We start from the raw sequence: 20,028 nt of genomic DNA on the forward strand, positions 1-20,028 counted from the left end.
CTGGGTTAGAGCAAGAAATGGTCCCAGCTATTGTTCTGCATTTTCTGCTGAGTACCAGACATACTTAATCAAATTCAGAAAACATGGCACTGCAAACTGATAATGCACAAATGACCAGTTTAAGACTACTGTTCTGTTGAGAAACCTGAAATGACAAAGAACTGTAAGAAATTATATAGTCCAACAGTTTCCTGAAAATTACTTTCCACTGTCAAAAACATTCTTTGTCAATTGGTTGAATGACATTAGTTGTCCCATGTGGAATCAGTATTATATCAACAGCCCTTTTGTCGTCCTCCTCAAAGACAGTTGGTCATTGTTTTATTACAAATTTATCAGCAGCAGACCTGTGAACCTCTCTACCTTTCCAGGTACAACTTGGAACACTTCATTTGCCATTCCTGCTACCCCCTAGTGCTTATAGCTTGTTTAGTCCAGTATTTTATGGTCAGCATTGCCAAAAATCTTGGGAAAGTCTAAGAATATGCTTGTACAGTGTAATCCTCATCACAAGCTTCAAGTATCACTTTTGTGTGACTGTAATAGCCAGTATTCCACTTTTCCCACTTCAGAACCCAAACTGTGCTTCATTAAAAAGGTTGCATTTATTCATGTAACTCATTAGTCCACCTTTAATGATTAATTCACCTATTTTTGAGAATGCTGGCAGTAGTGAATCTGGCCTATTGTTTTCAAGATTCTTCACATTACCTTTCTCTAGCATGTTTAGATACTCGAGAAAAGTGCCCTAACTAAAGGAAATCATTATTATGTTAAGAAAGCTTGTATGCTGTCTATTTGTGCCGTGAGTGCAGAGACTGGAACTTCATCTGTACCTGCTGACTTCTTATTTTTTAATTTCTGTATTGTCTTCCTGACTTCTGGCTCCGCTGAGCAAAACATCATCATTGTGCTTGTAGTGTAAGTCATTGTGTGTACTACATGTGTTTTAGGAAGATTTTGTTTGCAACTTTTTTGCATCACCAGAGAATTAGTCATTTACAACATTTGCCAATTCCTGACAATTTTCTATTACTCTAGTCCCATCTTTTCATTTGTATGTTACTACAATTGCATCGGCTTATTCCAGTTTCATTTTGTATGACATGCGATATTACTTTGTTTTTATCTTCTACATTATATTTTATTTTGCCATTGAATGATTTTTGCAGCGAGCGGTACCCTACTCTGTATCTTTTTTTATACCTGTGATAGTGATTTAGGAACTGTGGTTTAGTGTAGTGCTTTTGCAAGAAACTGATAAATTTGTGTCTGGGAGGCCTTTTAATATCTGCAGTTATTCATTCTACAGGGTTGTTGTAGTTAAACTTTTGCTATGTGAGTCAGTGTAGATGGAAAACTATTTACTGTGTGGACACCCAACGTAAGAGATTCACTTAAGTACTATGTCACTGTTCTTTCCTTACTTTGGGGCATACAGTAGAAGTATTCCAAAGTTGGGGAAAGTTATAAGGCTAATCTAAGAATTGGGCAGCTGAGTTCAAATGGCACCCAACTCTACTTTGTCCACATGAAAACTGTACCTGAACTGGAACCACATATGATAACATCGAGAAAGAGCTCAGTGTGATACTGGACAATTGGAATTTAATGTGTATCAAAATGAAATGGATAGAGAGCTACTCACCACACAGAAGAGGTATCGAGTGACAACTAGTTCATTGAAAAGAGTCTGCAAGAGATTATCAGCTATTGGACTAACAAGTAAATATCTGGTCTGACATGTTTAACCTTACCCTAATTTTTTTTAATACAAGAATGACGTTCAGACTGTGTGCTGCAGGATTTGTGTAGTTAGTAGTGTTGGAATCGTGACTTGCTGTTAGATGCTGGTACTGGTATGACAATGTTGGAGTGAAACAGAAGCATTGCTGTTATAGTTATAGTCTGTAAAATGGCTGTGGACAAGGTGAGCACGGCTGCACTTGTAAAGCTGTTTCATCAAAATAGCAGCAGCAGTACTGCTGATCTTTGCAAATATCAACACAGTAAAGGAATACAGAGATGTCTTATTTCCAGACTGGGCTTGAAGAATATGTTTTGAAAGTTTGGATTGACTGGTAGTTTGGAAACTGCTCCTGGAAGAGGCTGACACTCATTTGCACCACAAGTTGTTGAAGTTATTGTTGCTATGCCTGAGGATGCTGTACGCAATATGTTATCTTCAAGCAGTATATGAGCTGTGTCATGACAGCTGAACATTCCATGGTTCGCCATTCAGAAAGTGCTGCAAAAAACTTAGAAATGATATCTTTAATGCAGTTCTAGACTGCAATGGATGCAGATGGTTGTCGTATTGAGCAACGTTTGTAACCTGGAACTTAATCATGGTATGCAGTTAACAAATGTTAGCCTCTCATGTGAATATTTAAATATGTTTCTTTCAGTGGTTTATTCATCAGTTCTCTCCCGTGTGGCCTTGCAAATGTTTCCACGAAGTTTCAAAAATGGTTCAAATGGATCTGAGCACTATGGGACTTAACTTCTGATGTAATCAGTCCCCTAGAACTTCGAACTACTTAAACCTAACTAACCTAAGGACATCACACACATCCATGCCCAAGGCAGGATTCGAACCTGCGACCGTAGCAGTCGCGCAGTTCCAGACTGTAGCGCCTAGAACCGCTCAGCCACTCTGGCCGGCTCACGAAGTTTCATTATCCTATAACCACTTGTTTTTCATGGGGGCCCTCTCAGGTAGTGAAAGTTTAATTACAACCACCCAGTATTTTCTGTAAGTGTTAATGTGACTACTTTTGGAAATATGTCATTGAAAATTAAACAATGGAAAATCCAGCATGGAATGTAACACTATTATGAAAACGAAAGTTGCCGTTTACCATATAGCGGAGATGCTGAATGGCAGATAAGCACAACAAAAAGACTGTCCCAAATAAAGCTTTTGGGGTTAGACGGTGGGCAGGGGAGAGGTGGAGGAGGGGGGGAGTAAGTAGCGGAAAATGAGGAAGATTGAGTGTGACGATGAAATGATGGCTGTGAAGTGCTCGAATGGGTACAGGGAAGGGACTGGATGGGCGAGGATAGACAGCTTCTTGGTTGTCATGCCGATATAGAATGCAGCACAGTGGTTGCAGCTTAGCTCATAGATCACATGACTGGTTTCACAGGTAGTCCTGCCTTTGATGGGGTAGGTGATGTTCGTGGTCAGACTGGAGTAGGTCGTGGTGTGAGGATGTATGGGACAGGTCTTGCATCTAGGTCTCTTACAGGGGTATGAGCCATGAGGTAAGTGGTTGGGAGCGTGGGTTGTGTAAGGATGGATGAGGATATTGTGTAGGTTCGGTGGACGATGGGATACCACTGTGGTATTGCGTAGGTTTGGTGGATGGTGGAATACCACTGTGGTATTCCATTGTCCACTGAACCTACACAATATTCTCATCCATCTCTACACAACCCCTGCTTCCAACCCCTTACCTCATGGCTCATACCCCTGTAATAGGCCTAGATGCAAGACCTATCCCATACGTACTCCCACCACCATCTACTCCAGTCCAGTTACAAACATCACCTATCCCATCAGAGGCAGGGCTTCTTGTGAAACCTGTCATATTATCTAGAAGCTAAGCTGCAACCACTATGCTGCATTCTATGTAGGCATGACAACCAGCAAGATGTCTGTCCGCATGAACGGCCACCGACAAACCATGGCCAAGAAACAAGTGGACCACCATGTTGCTGAACATGCTGGCAAACATGACATCCTTCATTTCAATGACTGCTTCACAGCCTGTGCCATATGGATCCTTCCCACCAGCACCAGCTTTTCTGAATTGCACAGGTGGGAACTTTCCCTGCAATACATCCTACGTTCTCGTAACCCTCCTGGCCTCAACCTTTGTTAGTCACTGTTCTCACCCATCCAGCCCCTTCCCTGTTCCCATTCCAGCACTTCACAGCCGCCATTCCACCATCACACTCATTTTCCGCTACTTACTACGCCCTCCCCCCCCCCCCCCCCCCTCCCTCCCTCACCTCTCCCCTGCCCTCCATCTAACCTGCCGCACTTCACTGTCCGCCATCCCTACTGTACTATCCCTTCCCCTCCCCGCCCCAGCTTCCTCCTTACCCCACCCCATTTGCCACTCCCATCATGCAGTGGTGCTGCTGCTCCCAGTGTGGTTTCAGTTGCCTGAGACTGTGCAGTCCATATCCGGATATGGGTGTGTGTGCGAGTGTATACCTGTCCTTTTTTCTCTCTAAGGTAAGTCTTTCCGCTCTCGGGATTGGAATGACGCCTTACCCTCTCCCTTAAAACCCACATCCTTTAGTCTTTCCCTCTTCTTCCCTCTTTCCTGATGAAGCAACTGTTGGTTGCAAAAGCTTGAATTTTGTGTGTATGTTTGTGTTTGTTTGTGTGTCTATCGACCTGCCAGCACTTTCGTTTCGTAAGTCACATCATCTTTGTTTTTAGATATATTCAATGTAAATAACTGTTATAAACTCATTTTCTGTTTGATGATGCAGGGATACAGTAGTTTAAGAATTATCACATGTATCTTTGTGTAATGTATAGTTACATATTTTGTGACAAATTTACTACCTCTTTGGAATATGTTAGTTTTGTTGTGGCCGTGGGTGTGTAAATTTGAATGTATGTGTGGTTTGTGCATGAATGTGTATATTTCTACTAGTAAAATACTATTTCTAATGTACTTCCAACTCCCCCCGTAGTGGTGCTCCACTGCCCACTCAACCTCCACATCATCCTACTCCATCCCTATGCCACTGACACCTCCAATCCCCTGCCACAGGAATCATATCACTGTGGAAGACCCAGATGCAAGACCTGCCCAATCCACCCACCCACCCGCCTACCTACCCAGCACCACCTGTTACAGTCCTGTCACAGTTTTATACTATCCCATGAGAGGCCAGGCCATCTATGAAAGCAATCGTGTTACATTCTGGTGAAAGCAGTCGTGTTATATACTGGCTCTACTGCAACCACTGCACATTTTACATTGGTATGACAACCAACCAGTTGTCAACTACAAACAACCAGGTGTCAACTAGAATGAATGGTCACTGCCAAACTGTTGCCAAAATCAAGATGGACCACCCAATGGCACAAGATGCAGCAGAGCACAACATTTAGAGATTTCAGCGGCCACTTGACAACACTTTCCAACTGGATCCTCCCCACCACCAGCAACTTTACTGAGCTGCCCAGATGGGAGCTATTCTTAGAGCACATCCTTCAGATCTGTAACTTTCCTGGCCTGAGCCCAAGGTAACTTGCTGCCTCCTCACCCCCCACAAAATAGATTGTGTGTGTGTGTGTGTGTGTGTGTGTGTGTGTGTGTGTGTGTACACGTATACGCCATCCCCAGCCCCAATATGGCCACCCAGTTTGGGTCCCCATATCAGCTAAGTTGTAAGCTGTTATCTCATGCCCTAGTCTAAGAAATTGGGTTTCCAGTCATCTGTCGCCTACCCCTGCTACCTGCACCCCTAGCTAGTACAAAGGCTGCTCCCCAGCAACTGTCTTTGTTATATATGTTATTTATTCTTTTATGACACATTGTATATCCTTGAGGATCTTGTTACTGTGGAATTTTGGAACATAAAGCATATCTAATCTAATCAAACATTCTACTTCATCATTTTGATGACAGGCAATCAAAATTATTTAAGCTCTGTGCAGATTTGATCAGTCCTTTCACTAGAAAATCAATATTATAATTCTATCAAAATGAAAATTCATTTGAGAGAACTACAGACTTATGGGACAGGGTTGCTGACCAGTAAACCAGTATCAACATTGTAATCACCACAAACAGTAACTGCTTAACTCTCATATAATTCTCGCAACTCATTCTAATTGCCTTGCATGACACAGTGGTTCTGACATGTATGCATCTGGAGAGTTTCTCAACATAATCCCGAAAAATCTAAAGCTGATAATTTAAATTCTAGTTTTGTACGTGCGTTCACATCTGCAGTAAAACCAGTTTTACTCTTCATGATGGCATATATGAGAGTACAGCTAATACTTCTTATTACTCACATAAGAGGGGCATGAAAGGGAAGCAGTTGTTGGGAAGGCAGTGAGACAGGGTTGTAGCCTATCCTCGATGTTATTCAATCTATATATTGAGTAAGCAGCAAAAGAAAAATTTGGAGTAGTAATTAAAATCCATGGAGAAGAAATAAAAACTTTGTGGTTTGCCAATGACATTGTAATTCTGTCAGAGATAGCAAAGGAAGAGCAGTTGTACGGAATGGGCAGTGTCTCGAAAGGAGGATTTAAGGTGGACATCAACAAAAGCAAAAACAGGGAATGTAGTTGAATTAAATCGTGTGATGCTGAGGGAATTAGGTTAGGAAATGAGACACTTAAAGTAGTAAAGGAGTTTTGCTATTTGGGGAGCAAAATAACTGATGGTGGTCGAAGTAGAGAGGATATAAAATGTAGACTGGCAATGGCAAGGAAAGCTTTTCTGAAGAACAGAAGTTTGCTAACATCGAGTATAGATTTAAATGTCAGGAAGTCATTTCTGAAAGTGTTTGTATGGAGTGTAGCCATGTATAGAAGTGAAACATGAACGATAAATAGTTTGGACAAGAAGACAATAGAATCTTTCAAAATGTTGTGCTAGAGAAGAATGCTGAAGATCAGATGGGTAGATCACGTAACTAATGAGGATGTACTGAATAGAATTCGGGAGAAGAGGAATTTGTGGCACAACTTGGCTAGAAGATGGGATCATTTGGTAGGACATGTTCTGAAGCATCAAGGGATCACCAATTTAGTATTGAACTTGACTAGAAGAAGGGATCGGTTGGTAGGACATGTTCTGAGGCCTCAATGGGTCAGCAATTTAGTATTGGAGGGCAGTGTGGAGCATAAAAATCATAGAGAGAGACCAAGAGATGAATTCACTAAGCAGATTCAGAAGGACGTGGGTTGCAGTAGAAACTTGGAGATGAAGAAGCTTGCACAGGATAGAGTAGCATGGAGAGCTGCATCAAACCAGCTCTGGACTGAAGACAACAGCAACAAGATGATCAACTAAAATGTTATATGCCACCTTAGCACATAGACATAATTTAGAATACCTGCATCTGCTATTGCACTGTTTCACTTGTTGTTTGTTCTGAGTTGTGCTTCCTTCGAGAACTTCGAAAAACAGTGTGCAAGTCAGATACAGTTTTGCCATAGGGATTGTTGATATTTGTTTGTGTCTCGTGATTTATGAAAATTTTTGCTAATGATTTGAGCATATTTGGAACCGTGGAAGTATTCATGAAATGTTTGCAGAACGCATAATACAATGAATCATTAACATAAAAATTGTGGCTTTTATAATCAGACGTTTAAAACCTCTTCCATGTTATGATTTATCTGAACGAGTCATCCAACATATCAGGGATTAGTTAATAACACTTTCATGATGATGAAAACTTGGCAGTGTTTGCTCTGTTCTCCCTCTGGTGTGATGTAGTGCTGACAGTGGCCCCTTTTGTTTCAGGTTCAAATCCAAACCTCTTAAGATTCATACCTCCACATTTAATGGGCCATCCTGGTACTGTTGGGAAAAGCCTACAAGTCTTTCCAGGTGATAATGGATTGCTGAGAAATGTGCCACACAGGGGGCCAAATGTTCAATTTCGTCCAGGGTTTCCCGTAAGTAGTAGATATAATTGCTGTCTTATTGTCTGCTGAGTACAAACTGTTCATTGATGAGATTACCATTCATCTGATGTTTTTGTGATGGGACAATAGAAGCAAAAAACACCCACTCAATGTCTGAATCTCTGTGGGGAAGATTTCCTGGGATTTCTGAGGCTGCTATTTCATAATTTTGTTCAAATTGATCATGACTATGGTCAGAACTAGAAAATTTCATCAAAATTGCCAAATCTTCCCATAAATTTCATTTTGTCCAAATATCTGGCCATATGCTGGCTTCTGTTTGCCTAGTCAACTAAATGTCTCTGCAAACACTGAAGCAACAAAAAGTAACAATAATCACCCTTAGTAATGTTCCCCCTGTTATTCACTTTTACAGATGCTTCATTCTGTGTTAAATAGTTGATAATCATCATTGAAAAGTATGGCATTTTGTACAGTCTCTTACATAACTCCTAGTTAACTCTTGGAATAGCTTTACCATCATAAGCCGCTTTCATGGATGTCTCATAAGGATTTATCAAATTGAGACTAAATTGCCAGTAGAGCTTCCACTTGGAACATACAGTGAAACCCCACTTTTAAAGTTTTCGAGGGACTTCAAAAAAATGGCGTAAAACGTGATAAAATGTAAAATTTTAAGCTGTAAAAGCTTTTAAGCTGTAAAAGTTACGCCTAGGATACCCCCTTGCACTTTATGTGTGATATATGTACATAAGTCATCAAAAGACTTGTCAGGGACTTGTTTATTATCTAATAAAGGTTTATTATCTAATAAAAACAGCTGATGTAACTGGAACTGATAACTGTCTGGGAAGTAGGAACTCAATTTCATGTCATAATCGATGTTTTGGTAAGTTTGCAGCTGCCATTCGTTATTTAAATAATGAAATACTGCACTAGTTATGTATTTTTTTCGTGCTTAGCGCAATGCATTTCGAGAATTTTTTCTCATTTTCAAGTGCAAATATGTACACAAGTATTTTGTGTGGTGTTTGAATATGTGTTATTCTGCATCTCTTGCACTGTAGTCATCTTTTTGAGGTTATCAGGTACTTTGCCTCATCAGTTATATGTAGAAAACCACACACACATGCAAACTATCACTCACATTGTTTGTTTGTGTAATATCACAGAAAATACATACATAAATACTCCACTTGCAATGAGAATAATTTCTCGAAACATGTTTTGCTCAGCATGAATAAAATACGTAACTGGCACTGTGTTTAAACTAAAAACATTTGAGCAACACAAAGTGAATGACAGTGTCAACTAGCGCTCCAAGTTGCCATATGCCGAAACATGCCAAATAGTGTTCAACAAAGGTGTCATGATGATCACATCAAAAACAAAACTTTGTTTGCGCAGTACAGACAGTTTGGAAATGGTTGTGATTGGTCATGATATCTTCATTTGAACGAACATAGTTACTCCCATCAGCCACCACGCCAAATAGGGCTTGGCAGCAGTGGGAGATATGGCACGAATTGTTCCAACTTTTACATGTTTACTGGTTCAAATCCGCTGAGTGGGGTGCTCTGGTGTCAAGAAACTTAACCACGTAATATTTGTAATCACTACTGGACGGCCAAAGTCATCCCAGCGTCAGTTTTTCTCCACAAACATTTTTTGTAATGCGTAAATCGCGGGAAAATTATAAATATGTTGAGGCAAAATCAGATGAAAATTAACATTGTGGGCATAGGAAATATGATGGGACCGATAAAAAATGTCGTAAACGGTGGTAAATGTTAATTCCGGGAACGTAAAAGTGGGGTTATAGCGTAGTACTTCTCCTTACTGACACACATTATCCAGTGTTCCCAAACTATGAAATACAATACTACTAGGCTGAAAATCCTTTGTGTCAATGTGTTCCATCATTCCAGTGAACTAATTTCTTTCTTCCTGTTCATAATCATTTACATGTGTGGCAGAGCTTAATATCCTAAATGACCATTTGCTAAGATTCTTTCTTAAGGAAGGTCACTCAGGAGGACATACCATAAAGGTGGATATCGTTGCCAGTATATACAGGGTTTATCAAAAGCATCATCGGATTTGGTGCGGCTATATTTCTGAAAGTAATAAACATATACAATGAATTTTGTTTTTTGATTAATGGGAAACTCGAAACGTGTTTTTTTAAATACCTTTTCATATATGATCAATATGCCACCCTTGAGATGCACAGCATATGTTAATGCAGTATTCAAATTGTTCTCACACTGACACGAGCATGTCTTGAGTTACAGCTTCCACAGTTGCTGTTAAGTGATGTCTCAGTTCATTCGTTGTTGCTGGTAATGGAGGCACATAAACACAATCTTTTATAAACTCCCACAAGAAATAATAACTAGTCAGGTCCAGTGACCTTGGAGACCAGTAATGTAAGGCTGCGTTATTTGGTCCATTGCGACCGATCCATTGTTCAGTAACCCATTGATTTAAAAATTCCTGCACTTCCAGATGCCATTGTGGCTGAGCCCCATCTTATTGGTAAATGAAGTCGTTTGAATCAGTATCCAACTGTGTGAAAAGAAAGTTCTCAAGAATATCGAGATATATGCTTCTGTAACAGTGTTCTCAGCGAAGGAAAATGGACCATAAGCCTTTTCCTGTGAAATTACACATTAAATTTTGGAGAATTCCTCTCATATGGTTGTTCTGTTCCCCATATTCTCATAATATGACAGTTCACCGTTCACCTTTATATTTAAATAGAATGTTGCCTCATCACTAAACACGAAGCGGGGAAGAAACTATCATCCTCTATCTTGCCAAGAACAAAATTACAGAACTCGACACGTTGTTTGTCACCTTTATGAAGAGCTTGCAGTTGCTAAATTTTGTATGGTTTCATATGTAACATCGATGCAACACTTGCCGGATGGACATTGGGGACTTGTTGAACCATTGAGCTGCACGGTGAATGGATTTCTGCAGACTCGTTGTGAAACTATGACTGATGTGTTTTTTGACATCTGTGTCAGTCACTCGGGGTGGTCTGGGGATTTGCCTTTACACAAACAACCTGTTTCTCGGAATTGTTCATGCCTTCGTCTAATGCCTTGTACTGTAGCAGGATCCACACCATACCTAGTACGAAAGTCGTGCTGAAAAATTATTACTGACCTGCACTGCGCAAAACATAGAACACAAAATGCTTGCTGTTGTTGCGACATCGTTTTTACTAGAATTGAAGTGGGTGCACTCTGCTGCAACCGAACAGGAACCATGTAAAACTCGATAGTTTGGTCTTTCCAATGGTAAGTTGTTCACGTACGTATCTCAAATAATACGGGGTGTATCTAGAAGAGTCATCCAATTTTAAAAAAAAACATAATTGTTATGTTATTTAAGATATGTGCTTGAACAATGTACTGTTGGAAAGAGCAGACTCTTGAGTTTTTCATTATTCGTGCTAGGTTTCAGCAGTGTGCGCTCACTTCAGTTCTAGTAAAAATGGTGTTGGGACAACAGAAAGCATTTTGTGTTCTACATTTTGCGCAGTGTGGATCAGTAATATCTGTTTAGCGTGACTTTCGTATAAGGTGTGGCGTGGATTTTCCTACAGGACAAAGCATTAGAGGAAGGCATGAACAATTCCGAGAAACAGGTTGTTTGTGTAAAGGCAAATCGCCGGATCGTCCCCGAGTGTCTGGCACAGTCGCCGAATGCATCTGTCGCAGTTTCACAAGGAGTACGTAGAAATCCATTCGCGATGCAGCTCAACGTGCCCCTAGTGTCAATCAGGCGTGTGTTGTGTCGACTTTACACATGCAACATACAAAATTCAGCTACTGAAAGCTCTTCGTGAAGGTGAAGACAACGTGTGGAGTTCTGCAATTTCATTCTTGACAAGATGGAGGATGACAGTTTTCTTCCATGCTTATTGTTTAGTGATGAGGCAACATTCTCTTTAAATCGAAAGTTGAATCACCATAATGTGAGAATGTGAGGTACAGAACAACCACATGAAGTTTTACAACATAAGAGGTACCCTCCAAAATTTAATATGTTTTGTGTAGTTTCACAGGAAAAGGTGTATGGTCCATTTTTTCTTTGCCAAGAACACTGTTACAGGAAGCGCATATCTTGATATGTGCGAGAACTTCTGTTTCCCACAGTTAGAGACTGATTCGAATGACTTCATTTACCAGCAGTATGGAGCACCACCACACTGGAATCTGGGAGTGCGGGAATTTTTAATTCAAAGGATTACTGAACGGCAAACTGGTCACACTGGACCAAATGGCTCAGCTTTAAATTACTGGCCCTAAGGTCACCAGACCTGACTGTGTTTGGTTATTTATTTGTGGGAGTTTATAAAAGACTGTTACCAACAACAATGAATGAACTGAGATATCACATAACACCAGCTGTGGAAGCTGTAACTCAAGACATGCTTGCTGCAGTGTGGGAACAATTTGAATACCGCATTGACACATGCTGTGCATCTCAAGGGGTGGCATATTGAACGGCTATGAAAGTATATGAAAAAAAAAACTTTTTGAGTTACCCATTCATCAAAAAACAAAATTCATTATATATGTCTATTAGTTTCAGAAATCTAGACATTCCAAATCAGATGATTCTTTCCAATACACCCTGTGCTTTATAAGTGAAAATTTGTAGTATATTTTTGTGGATGTTACTGCTATTTTCCAATTAGAGAAAATGGATTTAAAAAATTTGATTCAATAAATGTATGGTGCATCTTTCATCATCATTGTAAGCTGTGTAGAAACGTTACTGGGCTTTAATAATTAACTATTGTGCATTGTTTTTAGAGCTTATTATAGTAGACTCAATCTCCATTGAGCTGTAAGTGTGATAGGTGCCCTGCTGTGTGTCACTGATCATTAACATTGCAAAATACGTGAAACATATCACTCTCCTAATGAAAATTACAGATAGTTGAGCTTTGTAAAGGTAAAGTGTATTTTTGATCAGATGTACTATTTCTGCAGCTGTACCACATTCTTAAGAAACTGGTTATAGATTACCTTGTTATAACTCATTTACTTTCTACTTACATTATATATCACTTGAAGGGACTATATCCCTGTCAATCTAGAATTAGTTGCTTGTCTTCACGTCCCAAAAAATACATCTGAAACTGACTTGGTACCACATTTGTACTTAACAGACATGAAAGATCTATCTTAGAGCAAGCTTGCAAATTATATACTAACCCAGAGGAATATTACTTACTTTGAGTGTTGCTGAGGTACATAATGTGCCAGTATACATTTTATTTGTCGTAATAAAAATTTGTGTGCGATAACAGATGTAATAGATGTTAACATTATTTACAAACAACTTTTTATTATTAACTGCACATTTGTAGGTGCCTGTGTAAATAACAGCAAACACTTGCTTAAGGACACTAGTATTTACTTACATCAGTGAAAATAATTATTTTTTTAAAATATGTAATGTAATTGCGTAGATAAAAAAAACCTACTCACCAAGCGGCAGCAGAGAAGACACACATAAAAAGGAGTGGAAATTTGTCAGCTTTCGGAGTCAGTGGCTCCTTGTGGCAGAATTGTTGAAGGGGAAGGAAAAGGCATGAAGGAAGAGGACTAGTGAGGTTTAGGACATGGGGAGTGTTTGGAAAAGTTGCTCAGAACCCCAGGTCAGGCGAGACTTACCAGACAGGATGAGAAGGAAAGACTGATTGTTGGGGACTGTACTGGCTGGGGTTTGAGAACCTAGGAGGTTAAAGGTGGAAGACAGGGTAAGATGCAAGACAGAGATTGCTGATTAAACATTGTTATGTGTTAATAAGAGTGGGAAGCTAAGTGTATTGTAAGTGATAGAGGCATGTGTATTTGTGTGTGTGTGTGTGTGTGGGGGGGGGGGGGGATAGGTCAGTAGGTCAGAAAATAAAAGATACATAAAACTAAAAGGGAGTGGAGAAAGGAATAGTTATTGAAAAAAGAAATTAAGGCCAGGTTGGTGGCGGGAACCGAGCACATTTTGGAACACAGTTCCCACCTGCAGAGTTCTGAGAAACTGGTCACTTGGAGGGAGCTTTCCTGGTATCAGTAAGGCTTCAGCCCCTGTTTTGGTCTAGATACATTGATGACATCTTTGTCAAATGGACTCATTGTCTTGGAATCTCTAAATACATTATAGCAATTAAATTTCACTTGGTCCTATGCCTAATATGTTTTGTGTAGTTTCACAGGAAAAGGTGTATGGTCCATTTTTCTTTGCCAAGAACACTGTTACAGGAAGCACATATCTTGATATGTGCGAGAACTTCTGTTTCCCACAGTTAGAGATTATCAAAGGGAGAGCCACCTCTCAAATGACACATCACATACCAGCTGTTTGATATTGACCTCATCCTCATCAAGGGTCAGCTACGTGCTTCCATTCGTATTAAACTCACTAACAAACCCCAGTACATACATATTGACAGTTGCCATCCTTTCCGTGTCAAACATTCCTTCCCATACAGCCTCGGCATCCGAGCCAAACATGTTTGTTCAGATGCTGATGTGTTACAGCTGTACACCACCATTCTCATCTCAGCCTTCACTGGCTGTAATTACTCCACTAGTTTAGTTCAAAGGCAGATCTTCCAGTCCATTAATCCAATCCTAGTACTGCTGATCCATACAAAAGAGAACTTAGGAGTACACCTCTTGTCACTCAATATTATACAGGCCTTGAATTTATTAATCAGCTACTTCGACAAAGCTATGACTTCCTAAAATCGTGCCCTGAAATGAGGTACATTTTGTCCCACATTTTGCCTACCACAGCTAGAATAGCTTTTTGTCACCCTCCAAATCTCCGCAATATCCTTGTCAAACCCTCTGCTCCTATGTGCCTGTTCTCCTACCCGATGGTTCATACTATTGCCACCTCGGTGACTGTCCACATTGTAAGATTTGCTCTATGCACCCCCCTACCACCACCTATACCAGCCATGTAACTGGCAAAACATATACTATCAAAGGGAGAGCCACCTCTCAAATGACACATCACATACCAGCTGTTCTGTAAACACTGTTTGGCCTTTTACATTGGCAGGACTACCACCAAGTCATTAGTTATGAGTGGGAATAGACAAGGGTGTGTATTGGCAACACACAATATCCTTTTGCAGAGCATGCTCTGCAACTTTTCAACCGTGACCTCGGTGCCTGTTTTACCACACATGCCATAGAGTCTTTCCTCAGACACCAGTTTCTTGGAACTCCGCCAGTGGGAACTGGTGTTACAACATATCCTTGGTTCTAATAGCCACTCATGTGGCCTTGATTTACATTAATTTCTTCAGTCTCAGTGTTTCTTCTCAGTAACCATTCATTTCTTCACTCCCTTTTATTTTTCTGTATCTTTTATTTTATGATCTATACCCCTTCCCCAACCAACTCTACCAGTTACAATGCGCTTAACTTTCCACTCTTATTAATACATGCACAATGTTTAGTCAGTAATCTCTGTCTTGCTTATTACCCTATCTTCCACATTTAAGTTCTTGGGGTTTCAAACCTTGACTAGTGCGGTCCCCAACAATCAGTCTTCCCTTTTCAACTTGTCAGGTACGTGTGTTCTCTCCTGGGGTTCTGGGAGACTTTTCCAAACTCTCCCCTGTCCTAAACCTCACAAGTTCGTTTCCTTCACCCTTCTTACTTCCCCTTCAATCCTTCTGCCAGAATAAGGAGCCACTGGCTCTGAAAGCTTGCAAATTTCAACTCTGTTTTATGTGTTTTCTCCTGCCACCACTTTCTGAATAGATATTTTTAAATCTACCAACTACATTTATCCAGTAACCACAATATGGGATTGTGCGTCTACCTTGATGCAAGAACTTTTGTTATTTATTTATTTATTTATTTATTTATTTATTCCCCCAAACTAGGTTCAGCGACAAATATCACCATCATCTGAGGGATATTTGATTCTAAAACATATAGAAATAGCATACTTGTAAAACAGGGTAAAACATTATTGTATTTTGTTCCAAACATTACTTCTGTGAATAATTTCATAATACCTTATTTACTGTATGTCACAGCATGATTTTACAATTGATGCCGTTGTTTCCGGCTTATTTTCTGTGTTTTTTTATTGCCGTTCTTCTTAGCATACTTCATGTTAACTAAAACTCTGTGAATGAACAAACACAAAACCATTAACTTATGTATGTCAGCGTTACTCAGTTGGGGTTGCGGTGTGTTATGAATACAGTTTTGGTGAGTACTTAATTTTAATATAATCAGGAATTACATTGTTGGATGATCAGATTTTATTGTACTTAAGGTTCATGTTTGTTTGATGTAGTTTCACCGTCATTTTCTCAAGTTTGTTGAAGAGCGTTTGTGGGAATGCCTGGTGTGGCTTATAAACAAGTGGGCCTACAATCCCATATTGTTGCTTTTGTATGCGAACACCGACCAATGGAATAGTTGCAGGATAAAATTATTATATTATCTAATTTTATTTACGTAGACTATGACTGGTGTCAAGAGTCTATAAACTCATTGTTTTGTATAAATGATACAGTTTGTGCACTGTAACCAAAGAATTGCCAATATGTGTGAATTGTATTCAGTTTTGATAGTGCTTCTCTTGATAACGTGTCTAATATCTGTTTTTCATACAGCTTTATGTTAAAAAGCTGCGTGAGCCACCTGGCACTAGAAAACTGGGTTAATTTTGCACGAAACAATGTTCGGACCTCTCACTACCTGTCCACTGACTGGTGCTGCATTCTGTTATCAGTGTCTAGAATCATTTCAAAAGAAACATTAGTGAAAGTAACAACTTCTGTCGCAAATGGCTGAACCAATGTTATCAAACTGATGTGATTTCAAGAGTGTACTTATTAGGTTTCACAGTTTGCAGTAGTTCTGCTACAAAGATGTCACTTTTGTTGAGTGGTCAAGATATTTCAGAAGCTCAAAAAGAAAAAAATTGCTCAATTACTCACTTCACACTTTTTTCATGATAGGATGGTTATGTATTCTGTTATTATTATTTTAAAAATTTGTACTCTACCAGAGAACTGACATAAATGAAAAACAAAACATGAAACTTTATCCTTTTTTAGTACGTATTACTCTTGCAGTTACATATGTGCCACCAAGCGAGGTGGCGCAGTGGTTAGCACACTGAACTCACATTCGGGAGGACGGTGGTTCAATTCCATGTCCGGCCATCCTGATTTAGGTTTTCCATGATTTCCCTAAATCGCTCCTGGCAAATGCCGGGATGGTTCCTTTGAAAGGGCACAGCAGACTTCCTTCCCCATCCTTCCCTAAACCGATGAGACCGATGACCTCGCAGTTTAGTCTCTCCCCCAAAACAACCCAACCCAACATATGTGCCAGTAACATTTTAAATAACAGCATTGATGGTCTGTTTCCTAATAGCTAGTCTACAAAATGTTAAACATCTGACGAAAATTTTTTCACCTTTCCAGTTTTTGTTGTGTTTTACAATTAATTTCAGCTTATTCAGCTATTCCTGAAAGTGATACACTGTCTCTGTTACATGCTCACATTAATAGAGCTGGTCCACTGTGTGATGGTCTTCTTCTAGCCTTCCCTCACTGGTCGTCTCATAATGGTCCTATTCGTGCTAACCTACCTTCAGAATATTTTGCAGAAAATGGTGTCACTATTTAAAAGAATTTATGGGTGTACCCCTCATACTCAAGTTTGGATGTGGAATTCTTTTGTTGCCATATGAGGAGGACACTTATTAGCCTAAGTTTTGTTTAATCTAACCAGCCATTCTCTCTCTCTCTCTCTCTCTCTCTCTCTCTCTCTCTCTCTCTCTCTCTCTCTCTCCCCCTCTCTCCCCCTCCCTCCCTCTCCCTCCTTCCCCCCCCTTGCCCCCCCCCAACCAGCCTTCCTCTCTCTCTCTCTCTCTCTCTCTCTCTCTCTCTCCCCCTCCCTCCCTCCTTCCCCCCCCCCCCTTCCCCCCGCATCTGACCTTCCTCAATCGATTCCTGTTTCCTCCATTAAGAGGGAACATTTGGTTCCAAAAGATAAGTGTGCTATCATCTATTTTTACATGTTTCTGTCATTTGTTTGATATTATGGCTCCTGAACGTAAGTACTTATCTGCACATCTGATGTATGTATATAGATCATTTAGGCTCTTTGTGTACTAGTAGTGTGAATGGTAATGTCTTGCAGATGGGGGACCATATGTGGCAGCAGCAACAGAATCAACACTTACAGCAACAGAATCACCCACACCACCCAATGCATCACCACCCACTCCATATCCAACAGCAACAGTTACAGCAGCAAAGGTTGCGGGCAGTGGGGAAGGCTGTCAACCACAGACAGCATTACAATCATCAGCAGCAGAATGGTGTGGTGGATGAATATGCTGGTCTCATGAGCCACCGTGAACGGCAGTGGTTGCTTGGCATTCAAATGCTACAGCTTAACACTAACACACCACACATAGATGATTATTATTATACTGTGAGTAATTCATAATGAGACGGCACAAAAATAAGAGCATGTTGATTAGTTACAATCTATTATGGAGAGCAGCTTGCAGGTTTTCCTTCCCTTCTTGAAAACAAGTACTTTTCTATATATTGAAACAAAAACAGTCAGTTATTGACAAAATTATTTAATTAGGTTGATAAAAAATTGAATTACCAAGCCGCAGCAGAAGACACATATAAAAGATGGTTGTAACTGGCAAGCTTTTGGAGCCAGTCTCCTCTGACCCACGGTTGTGGTTGACTTTCCCGAAATCGACCCCTTTTCCTAGACCTCACCAGTCCTTTTCCTTCACCTCTCTTCCTTCCCCGTCAACTCCCCTTCAACCCTGCTGCCTGAAGAAGGAGCCACTGTCTGGGAAAGCTTGCCAATTACAACCGTATTTTATGTGTGTGTTCTGCCACGGCTTGGTGAGTAGATTTTTATCTATCCAATTAAACAATTCTCTATATTGAGAAATATATTTAATTACTGTCAAAATAAATAAAGAGGAAATTATTTTCAAAAAACACAATTGTCATAATGCTTCTCTAACTGTAAATCTGGCATGCAGAAAGAGATTCTGATAGGTCCCACTTTCTTCTGATGTACTGCTTTACTTGTGATACGTCTGAAAGTTCTCCTTTATGCTTAAAATTGTTTTGATGTAGCAAGATGGATTTCCTTTCATATTTATTGGCACCTTCAGCTAATGGTTAAAAAAGGAGAGGCCAAAAATCACTGAAATAGCAACAATTATTTGTTTAAAAAATAAGTGATGTGTTTAGAGTAATATCTTCATTTATTGTTCTATAGAATCGGTGGTGATGTGCATAAGTTTTTCATTTTTTGCTTTGCTGATGTAAGGATCAGAATTTTCATATGTGGGTGTTGTTCATGACTATTAAGAGAAACAAATAGTGAGCAATATGCTGCATGTGTCCAAAATACTGAAGAGGCTCAAAATAAAAGTTAGTTTTATAATAGATGGTTGGTTTGAAAACTAATGTCTTATTTTTATTCATGTGGAAGGCAAAAAGCATCTGGAGCACTTTTGGGGGGAACGGTACTGATATATAAGGCTGGTTCAAAAATGATTTTGCTTAGAACTAAAAAATTTTGTAATAAATTTAAAGGCTTATTTGGTTATATTATGTTGATATTTCTATCTCACAATTGCCTGTCTGTTTGACACACAAATGAAAAAAGTCATGTCATTTACAGAGAAACACATGACAGAATAACTGAAAACTTTCTCACCTTGAAACAGGTGGTGATGAAACTAATTAATTACGGCATTGTTAGAAAGCAATGTTTTTACAAGCTATTAATGGTTTTTTTTATGGTGGTGCTATATTCCAAACCATTTTAATACATACAAAATTCAAAAGCATTCTGTCAGTGATGCTATACCCTTATCTATGTTTATTGTGTGAATAATTCAGTGTTTAAATTTTAGGGGTAGTGATACATTTGTTCAGAAAACCTTATTCACTATAGAGAGAAGACAAAATTGCAAGTAAAAGAATAAATGTGCAATATTTAATTGCTTCCAGGTATTTATGTCTCGCCAACTGAAAAATGAGCAGAAAGATGGCAGTGTCCTTATTGCTGCTCAACAACACCACCAGCAGCTGCAGCGGCAAAGGGAGCGCAGGGATAGTCAGCGGTCGGAAGGAGGCCAGTCCTCACTCCAACAGCCCCGGGTCTACACTCCTGCTCAGTTTGAGAACTCACTTGGCAAACTTCAGGTTGGGGCCTTCTGCAAGTGTAATACAAAGTGTCAGTTGTGTTGTGTTTCCATCTAGAAGTGGAACATGCCCAGGCCTCCATCCACATTCCTGATCTCACAACATTCCTGTTCTTCCCACC

General features: G+C 39.8%; 1 protein-coding gene across 1 annotated transcript in view; it reads left to right on the top strand.

Moving 5' to 3' along the window:
* LOC124545751 (protein PAT1 homolog 1) overlaps positions 1 to 20,028 on the top strand; it is a 110,822-nt gene that overhangs the window by 47,964 nt on the left and 42,830 nt on the right. Inside the window, exons 7-9 of the mRNA XM_047124694.1 lie at positions 7,518 to 7,672; positions 17,854 to 18,150; positions 19,713 to 19,907. Coding sequence (XP_046980650.1) covers positions 7,518 to 7,672; positions 17,854 to 18,150; positions 19,713 to 19,907 — 647 coding nt within the window. The remainder of the gene's footprint in view (positions 1 to 7,517; positions 7,673 to 17,853; positions 18,151 to 19,712; positions 19,908 to 20,028) is intronic.

This window comes from Schistocerca americana, chromosome 8 (assembly GCF_021461395.2).
Source record: "Schistocerca americana isolate TAMUIC-IGC-003095 chromosome 8, iqSchAmer2.1, whole genome shotgun sequence".
NCBI classification, from domain to species: domain Eukaryota; kingdom Metazoa; phylum Arthropoda; class Insecta; order Orthoptera; family Acrididae; genus Schistocerca; species Schistocerca americana.